The sequence below is a fragment of the Mytilus galloprovincialis genome, chromosome 1, assembly GCF_965363235.1.
Source record: "Mytilus galloprovincialis chromosome 1, xbMytGall1.hap1.1, whole genome shotgun sequence".
Taxonomy (NCBI): domain Eukaryota; kingdom Metazoa; phylum Mollusca; class Bivalvia; order Mytilida; family Mytilidae; genus Mytilus; species Mytilus galloprovincialis.
In genome coordinates, this window is record NC_134838.1 from 63,303,694 (window position 1) to 63,319,218 (window position 15,525).

Below are 15,525 nucleotides of genomic sequence, written 5' to 3' on the forward strand. Positions count from 1 at the left end.
CATGTTTTTTTTTATTTCATATGGTATACACACGAAATGTTGATATTGTTAACAATACATGCATATCGTTATAAATGAACGCATAACTCTAACTTAGATTGTACATTGTATAAGGATGTGTGGACACAAACTGACCAGGATAGTATGACTTGGAATCATCTGCCCCCCCCCCCCCACCCCCCGCCCGCAACTGGCGGATCCAGAAATTTTTAACGAGAGGTTGCCCACTGACTGTCTAAGAGGGGCTTCAGTCATTCCCTAGAAAAGCAACCAGACCCCCCCCCCCAAAGAAAAAAAAATCTGCCTTATAGTATCGATATACAATAAGCATTTTAACAAAATCATGTTGTTTTTTTAAATAAAACTATATCTATTATATATCGTCTTTGAATTAGAAAAAAATATGAAGCAATAGACAACCTGGGACCAAGAGATATTATTCATGTAAGTCCCAGATGCGACAATTTGTCCTTAAATGAATAGATATATTAATAAACTGTAAAGAAAATTTATCAGAAATATATCAGCTATATATATTCAACAAATAAGTTAAAGATAACTTAAATGGGAATAAATTTTCCTTTAGTAATATTTCTTCCTTTTATGCGTGATTGGTTTAATTTTAAGAACTATGTAAGTGTGGACACATATAAGTGTGGATAGTATATTTGGATGTTTGACAGTGTTTTCTGACAAAAAAATGTTGTCTGTTTTCCCCATGGGTTAACGGTGTAGCACAGGGACCACTAACCAGTATCGAACACTAAAAACAAGTTGCTTTCGTTAAAAAAGAAAAGCAATACGTGAACCTAAGACCGCTGACTGACGGGTCACCAAACGATTGTTACTGAATTTGTGTGCTTTTTATTGATATTGATAAGTAGAGCTCTCTCTCTGAATGATAAGTGACATCTTCATTAAGCGAGTTTTATAGTGGGTTTCCCTTTGTGTGTGTGTGTGTTTAGGAGTAGTTCTTATTTGAAAGTTTTCTTTCATATTTCAACTTATTTTCACTTATCTAAAATTTTCTAACTGCTATCAGTGCAATTAAATACCAACAGTATTTATATCTGATGTCCTTATTTTCAACAGTGCAAGAAAGGTCTATAGAAAAAATTTCCTGAATTAAATCATGCCACACAATGATCCTTGAACTGGTATGATCATGGTGTCCTTTTGACATTTTTAATATAAAAAATAAGATGTGATATGATTGCCAATAGGACAACTCTTCATAAGATACCAAATGGCACAGAAATTAACAACCATAGGTCACCGCAAGGCCTCGTCATCAATGAGGAAAGCCCATATCGCATTGTTACCATCTTTCTGTACCCGAATATTAGTTTCATCATGCAGTGATGGATCCAAGGGTAAAGTTTAACACCACAATTTTTGTTTAACAACTAATGCTTTTGTATGGAGACCAATGCTTGGAACCGACTTTTAAAAATGTCTGCACAGATCCTTGCCTGTCATGTATCCCAAACATATAGAATTGAACATCAATATACTTACTTATACTATAAAGATGAAGACAAATGTATCAGACTAACACAACGCACAAAAATGACGCTATATACTTTGGACTGATCAGGATTCGAATCAAATGTAGGCACAATGCTTATATGATGCTGTATTTGTTCATCATGCGGGAACAAAGAACTTAATTTGAATACAATTTTTTGGTATTAGACAATAATTCAATAGGCCAAGCACCCAAGCGCCACAACAAAAAAAACAAACCAAACAAACAACACCGGGACATTTCTAGTCATAATTATTAGAACAATAACCAGATGCTCCGCAGGGCGTAGCTTTATATGACCGCAGAGGTTGAACCCTGAACGGTTGGGGCAAGTATGGACACAACATTCAAGCTGGATTCAGCTCTAAATTTGGATTGTGATTAAATAGTTGACACAGCATAGGTTTCTGACACAGAATGAATGTGTTCTAATGAACTTAAAATTTTTTTTTTCTCTTAGAGCAATTCACTATGCTGTTGAATATTAATCCTCTCAAACAAATGTTTGAAGAAATTTTCTTTTTTATTTATGAAATTTCAAATGAGAAAAATTGAACCCAATTTTTTTAATCACATCCCCCTTTCCCTTATTCCAAAACTAATCTCAATTAAAATTTCTAATGGAGTTTGCAACAATAACTACTCATTTAAATACATCATAAAATATTAAGATGTAAAAAGACTGCTTGTTATCACTGAATGGTAAAGATTATTTTAATTTATCAGTTGGTAGTAAAAAGTGAATATACATTGTATATTGTATATAACAAAGATTTAAGTTGATTCTGGACAAAGAAAGATAACTCCAATTAAAAAAAAATTTGCTATTGCACAATATTTTGCAATTAGATATTTCTTGCTTACTATTCTGGACAAAGAAAGATAACTCTAATTAAAAAAAAATTTGCTATTTCACAATATTGTGCAATTAGATATTTCTTGCCATTGCGCAATACTGTGCAATTGAAAAGACTTGCTATTGCACAATACTTAATATAATAATTTTAGATCCTGATTTGGACCAACTTGAAAACTGGGCCCATAATAAAAAATCTAAGTACATTTTTGGATTCAGCATATCAAAGAACCCCAAGATTTCAATTTTTGTTAAAATCAGACTAAGTTTAATTTTGGACCCTTTGGACTTTAGTGTAGACCAATTTGAAAACAGGACCAAAAATGAAGAATCTACATACACAGTTAGATTTGGTATATCAAAGAACCCCATTTATTCAATTTTTGATGAAATCAAACAAAGTTTAATTTTGGACCCCAATTTGGACCAACTTGAAAACTGGGCCAATAATCAAGAATCTAAGTACATTTTTAGATTCAGCATATCAAAGAACCTAACTGATTCATTTTTTGTCAAAATCAAACTAAGTTTAATTTTGGACCCTTTGGACCTTAATGTAGACCAATTTGAAAACGGGACCAAAAGTTAAGAATCTACATACACAGTCATGACAGTTAGATTCGGCATTTCAAAGAACCCCAATTATTCAATTTTGATGAAATCAAACAAAATTTAATTTTGGACCCTTTGGGCCCCTTATTCTGTTGGGACCAAACTCCCAAAATCAATACCAACCTTCCTTTTATGGTCATAAACCTTGTGTTTAAATTTCATAGATTTCTATTTACTTATACTAACGTTATGGTGCGAAAACCAAGAAAAATGCTTATTTGGGTCCCTTTTTGGCCCCTAATTCCTAAACTGTTGGGACCTAAACTCCCAAAATCAATACCAACCTTCCTTTTGTAGTCATTAACATTGTGTTTAAATTTCATTGATTTCTATTTACTTAAACTAAAGTTATTGTGTGAAAACCAAGAATAATGCTTATTTGGGCCCTTTTTTGGCCCCTAATTCCTAAACTGTTGAAACCAAAACTCCCAAAATCAATCCCAACCGTTCTTTTGTGGTCATAAACCTTGTGTCAAAATTTCATAGATTTCTATTAACTTAAACTAAAGTTATAATGCGAAAACCAAGAAAATGCTTATTTGGGCCCTTTTTGGCCCCTAATTCCTAAAATGTTGAGACCAAAACTCCCAAAATCAATACCAACCTTCCTTTTGTGGTCATAAACCTTGTGTTAAAATTTCATAGATTTCCATTCACTTTTACTAAAGTTAGAGTGCGAAAACTAAAAGTATTCGGACGACGACGATGACGTCGCAGACGACGACGCCAACGTGATAGCAATATACGACGAAAATTTTTTCAAATTTTGCGGTCGTATAAAAATGTTAATACCCAAAAATTCATGAAACTCAGTGAATCTTTATTTGTGAACATGAATTGTGCATTAAATGCTTAAAATTTCACAGACACCCATTCTTAGCAGATACATCTATGTAAATGCAAAATATAATGATGTCTGATTGTCCAAAATAATTGTTTAACACAATAAATGATTCAGATCTGGTTTAAAACCAAAAAGTGTGTATGTTTACTATTACTATCAAGTACCATTTCTCAACTTCCTAAAATGAATATTTTCAAATACATGATATTAAATAAAAATCCTATTGGACTTACCGAAACAGAAGAACTTTACAACTTCAAAATATCTTGAATTTGCTGTTTTCTAATTTATAAAGGGAAGCATAACATAAGTTTTTACAGAGTGTTACTGATGTTGGCAGTGACAGGAGTCACAACACTAGGAATACTATGTACAATAAAATCATTTAATCACAAAGTGGCGTAAAATGGAAAAATACTGTTAAAGAACAAATTAATGTGTCGCCAATGGAACTTGTTTCATAAAAAATACCGAGACAAAACAAGAAATATTTGTAAATACAATATAAATAATTGTATGTTATTCCATTGTTTTCATACAATTTAGTTCTACGACCTTGATATCAAGTCATAACCTTTATCAGAAAAGATAGGCTCATTTTTTCATGAACTTTTCACTTATGTTGCTGCCAATTTTTTAATATGATACTACCAACAGTTTTAAAAGGTAATTCAAAATTGCAATTTATTTATTTGGAAATTTGGCAGTAGTGAACAAAAAAATATAACAATCTGAAAGTCAATTTTGTTATGAAATGTTAGTAATTTCATAACTAAATGTGCTACAAAATTTAATTGATGCATGAAAATATATTTCATATTAAACCAGTTTCAATGTCAATTAGAAGTTAATGCAATGGAATGAATACTAAGGATAGTTGATTTACAATACAACATTGAAATAATCAGAAGCTAATAGACAGATTTATAACAAAACTTAACATTTAAAAATCAGATGTAACAAGATTTTTGATTGGATAACTCAGAACATATTCAAAACATACCATACAGTTATGAAGTACTCTCAGCAATTGCAGTTCCATATCGAAAAGTTTAAAAATAAGTTTTTTTATTTTAATTTTTTGTCCTTCAACTTTAAAATATTGTATAAAATATCCAATTTAGATCAAATTTGGCAGTGGTTAAAAAAAAAATTTTTTCATTGTGCTAAATTTGATTTTCCTTTAAGTATTCTGAATTGTTTAAGGAAATTTTTTCTATACATTTTGATTTGACATAATCAAAATAATATTACTTTTAAAAAATGTGTTAAAAACTTACATTGAAAGACCAAACTATGATGTTTTTGCTATGCAAAACAATACAATATGTTATGAACTATATGCAGTTCATATTATCCAATCAAAAAAGTCATTACATCTGATCTTATGCAATTTGAATATAACACAAACAATTTGATAGGATAATCTTCAGCAATCATCAATTTTCATCATGTTTTCTTTGTCCCTCCACAGTCTTTTTCACTTCCCTGAGAGCTGTAGTCTTTACAAAGTCTATCTCTCTGTATTCAGTGGGTGTATTATTCCCCGTCTCTGCATGTGTAAGATGTATCGGTTGACTTGTAGGTTGGTCCACCAGGTCCAGTTCTAAATATTTCAGTTCATCTTTATCACTTTTCATAGAAGGGGGCACTTTATTCCAATTTTGACTCTAAAATGTGAAAATGAAACATTCTTTTAGCCTTTCTCAAACATCAATAAAATGAATTTTATGTAAGTGTGTCAAAGTGTTTAGTTCATATGGTGAAACTTGTGTAAATCACACATAATGTATTCTTTTCTGTAACACACACACTTATTAAATTTCGTTGAGGAATTCAAGTATAGATTCATTTCAGATGAAGATTATTCCAGGATCTTGTAATATTCTAAATTTTAATCCCTATTATAAGCTAGTATTATATTTGTCAGATTAAGTTAAGGATTTCTATTTCTGCTTTGTTTTTATATATTTTTTTCCACATTTAATAAGAAAAATACTGAATCAAATTGTTTTTACTTTATATGTTCACAAATTTATGTTACATAAAGGCCATCATAATATTGTAAGATCATAAATACACTGAAATTTATGATGGCATTGTCTTTGTTTATACATGTAGTAAAATGTAAATACATCTTCACATAGTAAAGTGCACCATTTCTCCTAAAAAAAAATAAAGATAGTCAAATAAAATGCATAAAATAACTATAAATATAAACTAAAATAAAATGACTATATAGCAAAGAAATAAGGTATAAAGCATCATTCTGAACAGGTTATTGGAGATAGGGTGTGAACATCATTCTGACATGCAAGAATTTTATATCTACAACCAGGAATTACATATAATACAAATTAAAGTTGTTTATGTTTTTTGCCTCCTAGTTTTTGGTTACTGTTAAATCTCCTTAAACAAATAGAGATAAATCAAAATTACACAGTAAAAGCATAAAAATATAGTATATAAGCCAATACACGTAAATAACAGTGCCTTGTGATGTTTCATAGCCTGATGGGTCAGGCGCTGTTAATTATCTGTATTGGCATACAGTCAGGCTATGAAACATCACCAGTCGCTGTTAATTATGTGTATTGGCATACAGTCAGGCTATGAAACATCACAGGCGCTGTTAATTATGTGTATTGGCTTATATACTATATTTTTATGCTTTTACATTTTTCTCGCTGATACACATAGTAAATATGGCTTCTACTAAGGAAAGCTCCATTTGGAGTTAACATGTTTAGAGACCACTTATGTCAGTACACCTTTCCTATATGGCTTAAAAATTACAAAGTAAATCTAACGCCTTAAAGCATGAATTTTAAGTCACAGCAGCCTATTTTTTATCAGATGTTTATTTCCTCTCACAATGCATCAGTATATGAGTTTTGATGATCCAATCATTGGAAAGTACAAAGATAATACAAGGAATCAATGCAGATTTATCTCATAACTTATAGTGAACTAGATATCAATTTAATGCAAAACTTAATTATAAATTGTAGATCAAAGTGACCTAATTGTGCAAAGATTCGGTCTGAAAGGACAGGATGCACTACAGGCTGTTTAAACTAGTTTTATGTGTACCTGCATATGTAGAGCACATGCAAATATCAACTTAATAATTTACTACCATTTTGTCTAAATAATCATCTCCCTACATGTTTTTAATACTTTTGTTTGATTATGGATATGCATTCTTTTTCCAACTCACAGCTTCATATATGTCAAAATATTGTCATTTGGTCCCTTGTGAAGAGTTGTCTCATTGGCAATCATACCACATCTTATTTCTTTTTTTATATAAAAGGAAAAATCAAATTTCTGCTTTTAACTTTCGCAAAATCTCTGTGAATTTTCATTTATTTATTTAAAGTTCATCACAAGTTGAAATTTGCACAACAATCAATTATCTTTAGACAAAGGCCATCTCAATTTGTTTAGTTTCAATTTTTCAGCCAAATGGGCCCATTACAACACTTCCTTCTTGAATAATTACTAAATAAGCCTTTGCAAATAAACTGGCATAAGAGTTGGATTATCATGTATATTTTCACTGTGCAAGCTAGCTCCAGGAAACAGTCATGCTGACTATGCTGTATGGGCTTTGATCATTGTTGAAGGCCGTACGGCGACATATAGTTGTTAATTTCTGTGTCATTTTGGTCTCTTGTGGACAGTGGTCTCATTGGCAATCATACCACATCTTTTATTTATATACAGTGGCTGGAGAATCACAATCTTTCATTGACAGAGTTCAAATTATTTGTAGATCAATTCCCTAGAGATACATCTATATATCTATGCTAGAACTGTACTATGTTTAAAGATTTCTAATTGTATATGTAATTATTCTGGTTGTAAATAATATAATCATGCAGAAAGATAATGAAGGAAACTATTTTAGAAAGGTAAATGTGAGGAAAGAATTACAACATCAATATATTGAAGAAAAAGGGGAGGATAACTCATAAAGGGAATTAACTCTGCTGTTATATTTTGCCTGTAAGTTAGTGATCTCCTTTTTGACAACAATACAAAACTTTATTCCATGTTTAAATTTTACTATAAGCTAAATATTGAACAAAAATATATGCATTAGTTGAATCTTAGCACATTTTTATATATTTGACTGAATTTTAAAGAATTGACACATCTAAAAAGAATGATTTTCAACTGATATTTTTTACCATTTAGTCTTGAAAAAGGAATCAAAAAGGAATAAACTGTAGAGATTTGGATCTATATCAGAGTTAAGTCCCTTGGATAAAAAATGATCAGAATGATGCGTACCTTTTGATGTTCTTCATATGGATATGGCACCATTACCTGGTCAATGTCAGCTATGCGATCATCCTCCTCATCTTCTGAACTTGTAGTTAAATCTGGATGTGGATTATTATTTTTTGGTAAAGGTATGCTATGTTGGAGCGATCGAGATATTTTACCAGCATACGGATCTCGGCCACTGTGAATATAAAAAATTTGCCAAATTCAGGATTAATGAATACATGTTTCTCTAATTCTCATGCTTTTTTCATATTTCTAGATTGTTGTAAGAAAAATATATCTCATCTCTAAGTAAAAACTTTGTTCTTGGCAAATGATTAGTACAATTTTAATTATGACTTCAATTTTCTGGATTTCTTTTGAATTTCCTATTGTGAAGTCGTTAAAAATAGCAACGAAATGCCTAATGAAGTGACATATGAAAACTACAATTTTTAAAAGAAATGATAAATTGGGTTTTGATATTGTCTTAAAATCATTAGAGAGAAACATATTACATGTACACTGCTATATCAAAGTATCCTTAATAAATATTTCCTTTTAACCCCCTAATGCTCTCTCCACTATGGTGGGGTCTCTAAAAATCTCAAAAGTAGTGATGATGTCTAGAAATGTAGACCTCATATGGGTTTTACTTGCATTAATTCAAACTTTTCCTTCATAGCAAAGATGAAGTGTTAATGTTATATGGCAATTTTCTTTGGAAACTTGTTCAGTAGTTTGGAGTAAAAGTGCAAGTTTTAGTAAAATACGAGCGCACTCACTGAAATCTCAAGGTGCCTGCCATCTTCCTTAGCCAAAAAGGCTATGTGTTGAAGACCATACCTTGACCAACAATGATTGACTTTTATAAACTGTGACTTGGATGAAGAGTTGTCTCATTGGCACTCATACCACATCTTATATCTATATATTGTTTGGTGTTTTGCAAATGGTCTCATTAGAAATATATATATGACTGTAAGACATGTAAGAAGGTGTAATAGAATCATATTTAATGGTAAATCTGAAATTTCAGGGTAATCCTGAACTGTAAATAAATGGTTTACAATTAATAAATAAGTTGAAAACTCTGGCGAGCTCATATACATGTAAACATAATAAATACAATTTTGTCAATACAAAATTTTACTTTTAAATAAAGAGCACACAAACCGTGAGTGAAATACAAACCTTGGAAAGTCAAATGGTGGATTATTAATGGTGTTATTTTTTTTTAAGCTTCGTGTTCGCTCATTTTTGTAGATGTTTGTGTAGGCATCACCATCTGAAAAGTAAAATAAATAGAGTTGTCAATTCATAATAAGGAAATCTAAAGCATTGTGGAAAATATTTTCAAAAGAGAACATGACGTATTAAAATTAGATAACAGTATGACAATGTCATAAACATACATTCAAGCAAAGATGGTCTACAAACAATGAAATTATAGTCTTTTCTATTCCTCAAGGTAAACTGTCACTCCTCAATCTCATTCATGTCAGGTGCAAAATAGTTATATGGTGAAGATTCTGAAAAAGTTTCATATAATTCTCAATCCTGTCATTAGGGGTTCAAAATCATTTTGGAGAAGAAGTAAATACAAAATAAGTTGCATTGACACCTTAAAAATATCCCATACACCAAATTTAGAAAGGCCATTTCTTCATTGTCTTTTTAGTATCTCAGAGACTTTTTAAAGAATAATAAACACATATATATATATCTTACTTTTGCTGGTAAGTGTGAATAAATACACTCATGCATACAAATAAATTACAAGCTTAAAATTCACCTATGGAGCTATCTAAATCACTCTTAAGTCATGTAAGTATCTGTAGAAAATGCAGCAATAAAAATGATTTTTTTTTCTGGTATTACATTATGAACATGGGACTGATCATGTACATTATTCTCGTACCACTTCATAAGTTCATGTCAAGTTTAAGTCAGATTGACCCAAAGAACTGTTTAACAACCAAACATGCCAAATATGAAACTATAAAAAATATTTCACATGTTAATTGTAATAACAAGATAATTATATACCAAATTACAGTGAAACCTGTTTAAATCAACCTCTTCAGGATTTTGATTTTGTTTGGTTTTGGCCGGTTAAGTTTTATCAAATCCACAATGCACATAATTTAATATGACGGTGCTTACGAATATGTTTGGTTTATACAGATTTTCAGTTTATGCAAGATTTGGTTTCACTGTATTAAGTGTCAATCATCATTTTAGCTCTTAATTCCTTCCTTATGTGTCATTCTCTTTTTAATATTACATTTATCATGTGTATATGAAGTATTAAATATTCTGTAGTCCCTATTTTATCATTACATCAATCAAAATGATGATGTAACAGCTTAAGGTATATATTTGAGTGTAAAAAGTGCAGATAAGTTTAGTTTGCCTGTTTTTTTAATGACCTAGAAATCAATACAACCCATATAAAGCGAATTGAGACAACTATCCTCCAATGTAGAAATGATGTGAATTTAAGCAATAATAGTTCAGTGTCTGCATGACTTTCAACAATTTATTTTTTCAATTTTCGTGTCTTCTAGACATATTCTTATAAGGAAAGATAACAGTTTAACATTTGCCACTATTTATAATTGAGTTATATTCTACATGTATATAAGATGTGCAAATAATCGTTTGAGCAAAACAAATATTGTCTACGCCATGTCACCTTTTTTTAAATGTAATAGAATAAATTTGACTTACTGCAAGGTTTAGGGATAACTTTACTAATCCTAGGTGGCCTTTGAGGAGGAGGATGATCGTATACATTCACCTCAGACATTAGAGTGTAACTGTCATGTGACTTCCCACTATCTGATATAGAAGATGTCCTATCTGCTACAGCAGGCGGCACAAGACCGTCCATTGCTAAATACATATCCTCATGTGCATGTGACACATGTCGTGTTGCAGCGTTTATGTAACTATGGGAATCAATACCACATCCAGGTGGAGGAATCACTAATAAACTAGAACCACTCTGTCCTGACGTCGGAAAATCATATGCACTTTGTGTAGAAGCATTGTTTGACGGAAAATCGTAAGATAACGGAACATTTGCACTAAGGTTTGTTGACATAGGAACAACTTTATTTATGTCTAAACTATCAATTCCTTCATTCAACATTTTACTATTTGGAGGAATATTTTGGTATGGTTCTTGTTGTTGCAGATACGACTTTGGCGGGGGTGGTCTTACCGGAGGTACATCCAGTGGCGGATCCAGAACTTTTCCTAAGGGGGGGCCCGTTGACTGACCTAAGAGGGGGCCCGCTCCAGTCATGCTTCAATGATTCCCTATATAATCAACCAAATTTTTCCCACAAAAGGGGGGGGCCGGGCCCCCCAGGGCCCCCCCCCCTGGATCCGCCTATGACATCGTCCATTTTTGGCAAGTTATGAGGATTTGTTGGAGGATAGTCATAAGTTTCATCACTCACAACATTCTTTTCTGAACTTGGAGGATAATCATATGTAAGGACTGACTGTGAAGAATAAGCTGAGTCTGCCTTATGACTTCCACTACTTGATGAACGAGGGGTACTTGGACTGTGACGAGGGGGGTGACCTGGGGATGGGATCATACACATCTAATGTAGAATCATCTTTGGATGATGACTCTGAAGATGTACATATTTTAGGAGCTGGCATAGTCACATTCATATCATGAGCCTTTGGTGGCATATCATACACTTGTGTGTGAAACACATCGTCCTCAATCACTTGGCCCCTTTTAACAGGTGGTGGTGGGGCTATTTCATCTGGTATACTATCAACACTATCTGGCCTTAATAAAGGTGGTTTTCTTGATACGGTTCCAGTTCTACAATTAGTCAAGGGAACATAATCCCTGTCAGAATTTTTTCGATCTCGACTCTGCGGAACATGTGTGATTCCTTGAGTTGGCTGTATAATTGGTTGTTTAGTAATAGAAGATGGCACATTTTGAATTGTGGTGAATGTATCATTGTCCTCTTCTCTCTGGGGTGGTAAATCAGAAGCTAAAATAAAATAATTTAAAATTATTACTGGTCTATTAGTATATGTATCTCGCATATAACATAATATAGGGACATACCTGTCTTCAAGAACACTAAAAGTGAAACTTGGTCTAAGTTTTGTGGTGATAGCCATTTATATGTATAAGTTTCATTGGTTGTGGCGATCTCAAGTTATCATGTAAGAAAACAGAAACAAAAAATCAGCGATTTTTTAATCTGTAAAGGGCATAACTCTAGAAAAGTAAAAGTTCCGCCTACCAATTTCCTGCTTTATCTGTGTTTTGTGGTAATAAGCATCATGAGCATTGTGGTAAAGTTTTATTACATTTGGATGAGGCAAACTAAAGTAATAGAATGGGAATTTATTGTAGGACTACAGAAGGACAAACAGAGGAACATGAGTAATATTTAATCCTCCCAATCGGCAATGGTTACAGATTTATACAACCGCAGAGGTCGAACCCTAACAGTTGGGGCAAGTATGGACACAGCATTCATGCCTGATACGTACAGCTCTGAATTTGGATTGTGATCAAATTTTTGAAATAATATATGGGTTTCTGACACAAAACAAATGTCAAGATCTTACAAATCTATTGCGCAATATTGTGCAATTAAAGATTTCTTCTTCAAACTTTAAAAAATTTGGAATTTGAGAAATTTGAGACCAGATGCTCCGCAGGGCGTAGCTTTATACGACCGCAGAGGTTGAACCCTGAACGGTTGGGGCAAGTATGGACACAACATTCAAGCTGGATTCAGCTCTAAATTTGGATTGTGATTAAATAGTTGACACAGCATAGGTTTCTGACACAGAATGAATGTGTTCTAATGAACTTAAAATTTTTGTTTTCTCTTAGAGCAATTCACTATGCTGTTGAATATTAATCCTCTCAAAACAAGAATGTGTCCTCAGTACACGAATGCCCCACTCGCACTATCATTTTCCATGTTCAGTGGACCGTGAAATTGGGGTAAAAACTCTAATTTGGCATTAAAATTAGAAAGATCATATCATAGGGGACATGTGTACTAAGTTTGAAGTCGATTGGACTTAAACTTCATCAAAAACTACCTTGACCAAAAACTTTAACCTGAAGCGGGACAGACGGACAGACGAACGGACGGACGGACGAACGAACGGACAGACGGACGGACGCACAGACCAGAAAACATAATGCCCCTCTACTATCGTAGGTGGGGCATAAAAATGTTTGAAGAAATTTTCTTTTTTATTTATGAAATTTCAAATGAGAAAAATTGAACCCAATTTTTTTAATCACATCCCCCTTTCCCTTATTCCAAAACTAATCTCAATTAAAATTTCTAATGGAGTTTGCAACAATAACTACTCATTTAAATACATCATAAAATATTAAGATGTAAAAAAAACTGCTTGTTATCACTGAATGTTATTTATTATAATTTATCAGTTGGTAGTAAAAAGTGAATATACATTGTATATTGTATATAACAAAGATTTAAGTTGATTCTGGACAAAGAAAGATAACTCCAATTTAAAAAAAATCTTGCTATTGCACAATATTTTGCAATTAGATATTTCTTGCTTACTATTCTGGACAAAGAAAGATAACTCTAATTAAAAAAAAATTTGCTATTTCACAATATTGTGCAATTAGATATTTCTTGCCATTGCGCAATACTGTGCAATTGAAAAGACTTGCTATTGCACAACACTTAATATAATAATTTTAGATCCTGATTTGGACCAACTTGAAAACTGGGCCCATAATAAAAAAATCTAAGTACATTTTTGGATTCAGCATATCAAAGAACCCCAAGATTTCAATTTTTGTTGAAATCAGACTAAGTTTAATTTTGGACCCTTTGGACTTTAGTGTAGACCAATTTGAAAACAGGACCTAAAATGAAGAATCTACATACACAGTTAGATTTGGTATATCAAAGAACCCCATTTATTCAATTTTTGATGAAATCAAACAAAGTTTAATTTTGGACCCCGATTTGGACCAACTTGAAAACTGGGCCAATAATCAAGAATCTAAGTACATTTTTAGATTCAGCATATCAAAGAACCTAACTGATTCATTTTTTGTCAAAATCAAACTAAGTTTAATTTTGGACCCTTTGGACCTTAATGTAGACCAATTTGAAAACGGGACCAAAAGTTAAGAATCTACATACACAGTCATGACAGTTAGATTCGGCATATGAAAGAACCCCAATTATTCAATTTTGATGAAATCAAACAAAGTTTAATTTTGGACCCTTTGGGCCCCTTATTCTGTTGGGACCAAAACTCCCAAAATCAATACCAACCTTCCTTTTATGGTCATAAACCTTGTGTTTAAATTTCATAGATTTCTATTTACTTATACTAACGTTATGGTGCGAAAACCAAGAAAAATGCTTATTTGGGTCCCTTTTTGGCCCCTAATTCCTAAACTGTTGGGACCTAAACTCCCAAAATCAATACCAACCTTCCTTTTGTAGTCATTAACATTGTGTTTAAATTTCATTGATTTCTATTGACTTAAACTAAAGTTATTGTGCGAAAACCAAGAATAATGCTTATTTGGGCCCTTTTTTGGCCCCTAATTCCTAAACTGTTGAAACCTAAACTCCCAAAATCAATCCCAACCGTTCTTTTGTGGTCATAAACCTTGTGTCAAAATTTCATAGATTTCTATTAACTTAAACTAAAGTTATAGTGCGAAAACCAAGAAAATGCTTATTTGGGCCCTATTTGGCCCCTAATTCCTAAAATGTTGGGACCAAAACTCCCAAAATCAATACCAACCTTGCTTTTGTGGTCATAAACCTTGTGTTAAAATTTCATAGATTTCCATTCACTTTTACTAAAGTTAGAGTGCGAAAACTAAAAGTATTCGGACGCCGGACGACGACGCAGACGACGACGACGCCAACGCCAACGTGATAGCAATATACACCGAAAAATTTTTCAAATTTTGCGGTCGTATAAAAATCAAGTTTATGTCAACCTTTTGGATAGTTAAAGCCGATATGGTTTCGTTATTAGGAAGTTAATGTGATATGTTATCAGCCTCACATTATGCTACTTTGGAATGACCTTATTCCATGCTAAGTCAGGAATCTGATGTTCAGTAGGGGTGTTTTGTTGATGTGATTCATAAGTGTTTCTCGTTTCTTGTTTTATTTTATATAGATAAGACCGTTGGTTTCCCGGTTTAAATGGTTTTACACTAGTCATTTGTGTGGCCCTTTACAGCTTGCTGTTCGGTGTGAGCGAGGCTCCATGTACTTTGACCTATAATGGTTTAATTTTATAAATTGCATCTTCGATGGAGAGTTGTCTCATACAACATCTTATATCTATGATCACTGAACCATACTATCGAGGTCATACCATCCTTTT

At 32.4% G+C, this 15,525-nt stretch overlaps 1 protein-coding gene across 2 annotated transcripts; it reads right to left on the minus strand.

The window, feature by feature from the left end:
- Nucleotides 1-3,795: 3,795 nt before the first annotated feature.
- Nucleotides 3,796-11,350, minus strand: LOC143080906 (uncharacterized). 2 transcript variants are annotated; one of them, XM_076257070.1, is made up of 4 exons: nucleotides 10,849-11,350; nucleotides 9,310-9,403; nucleotides 8,176-8,314; nucleotides 3,796-5,510 (listed from the first exon to the last, which is right to left on the minus strand). In XM_076257070.1, exons 1-4 carry the CDS (start codon nucleotides 11,270-11,272, stop codon nucleotides 5,280-5,282), a joined length of 888 nt encoding a protein of 295 aa, XP_076113185.1. In that variant the 5' UTR covers nucleotides 11,273-11,350; the 3' UTR covers nucleotides 3,796-5,279. The 2 variants fall into 2 exon arrangements, with proteins under 2 accessions (XP_076113185.1, XP_076113178.1); XM_076257063.1 differs by having other exon boundaries at nucleotides 8,140-8,314.
- Between the last annotated feature and the right edge of the window lie 4,175 nt (nucleotides 11,351-15,525).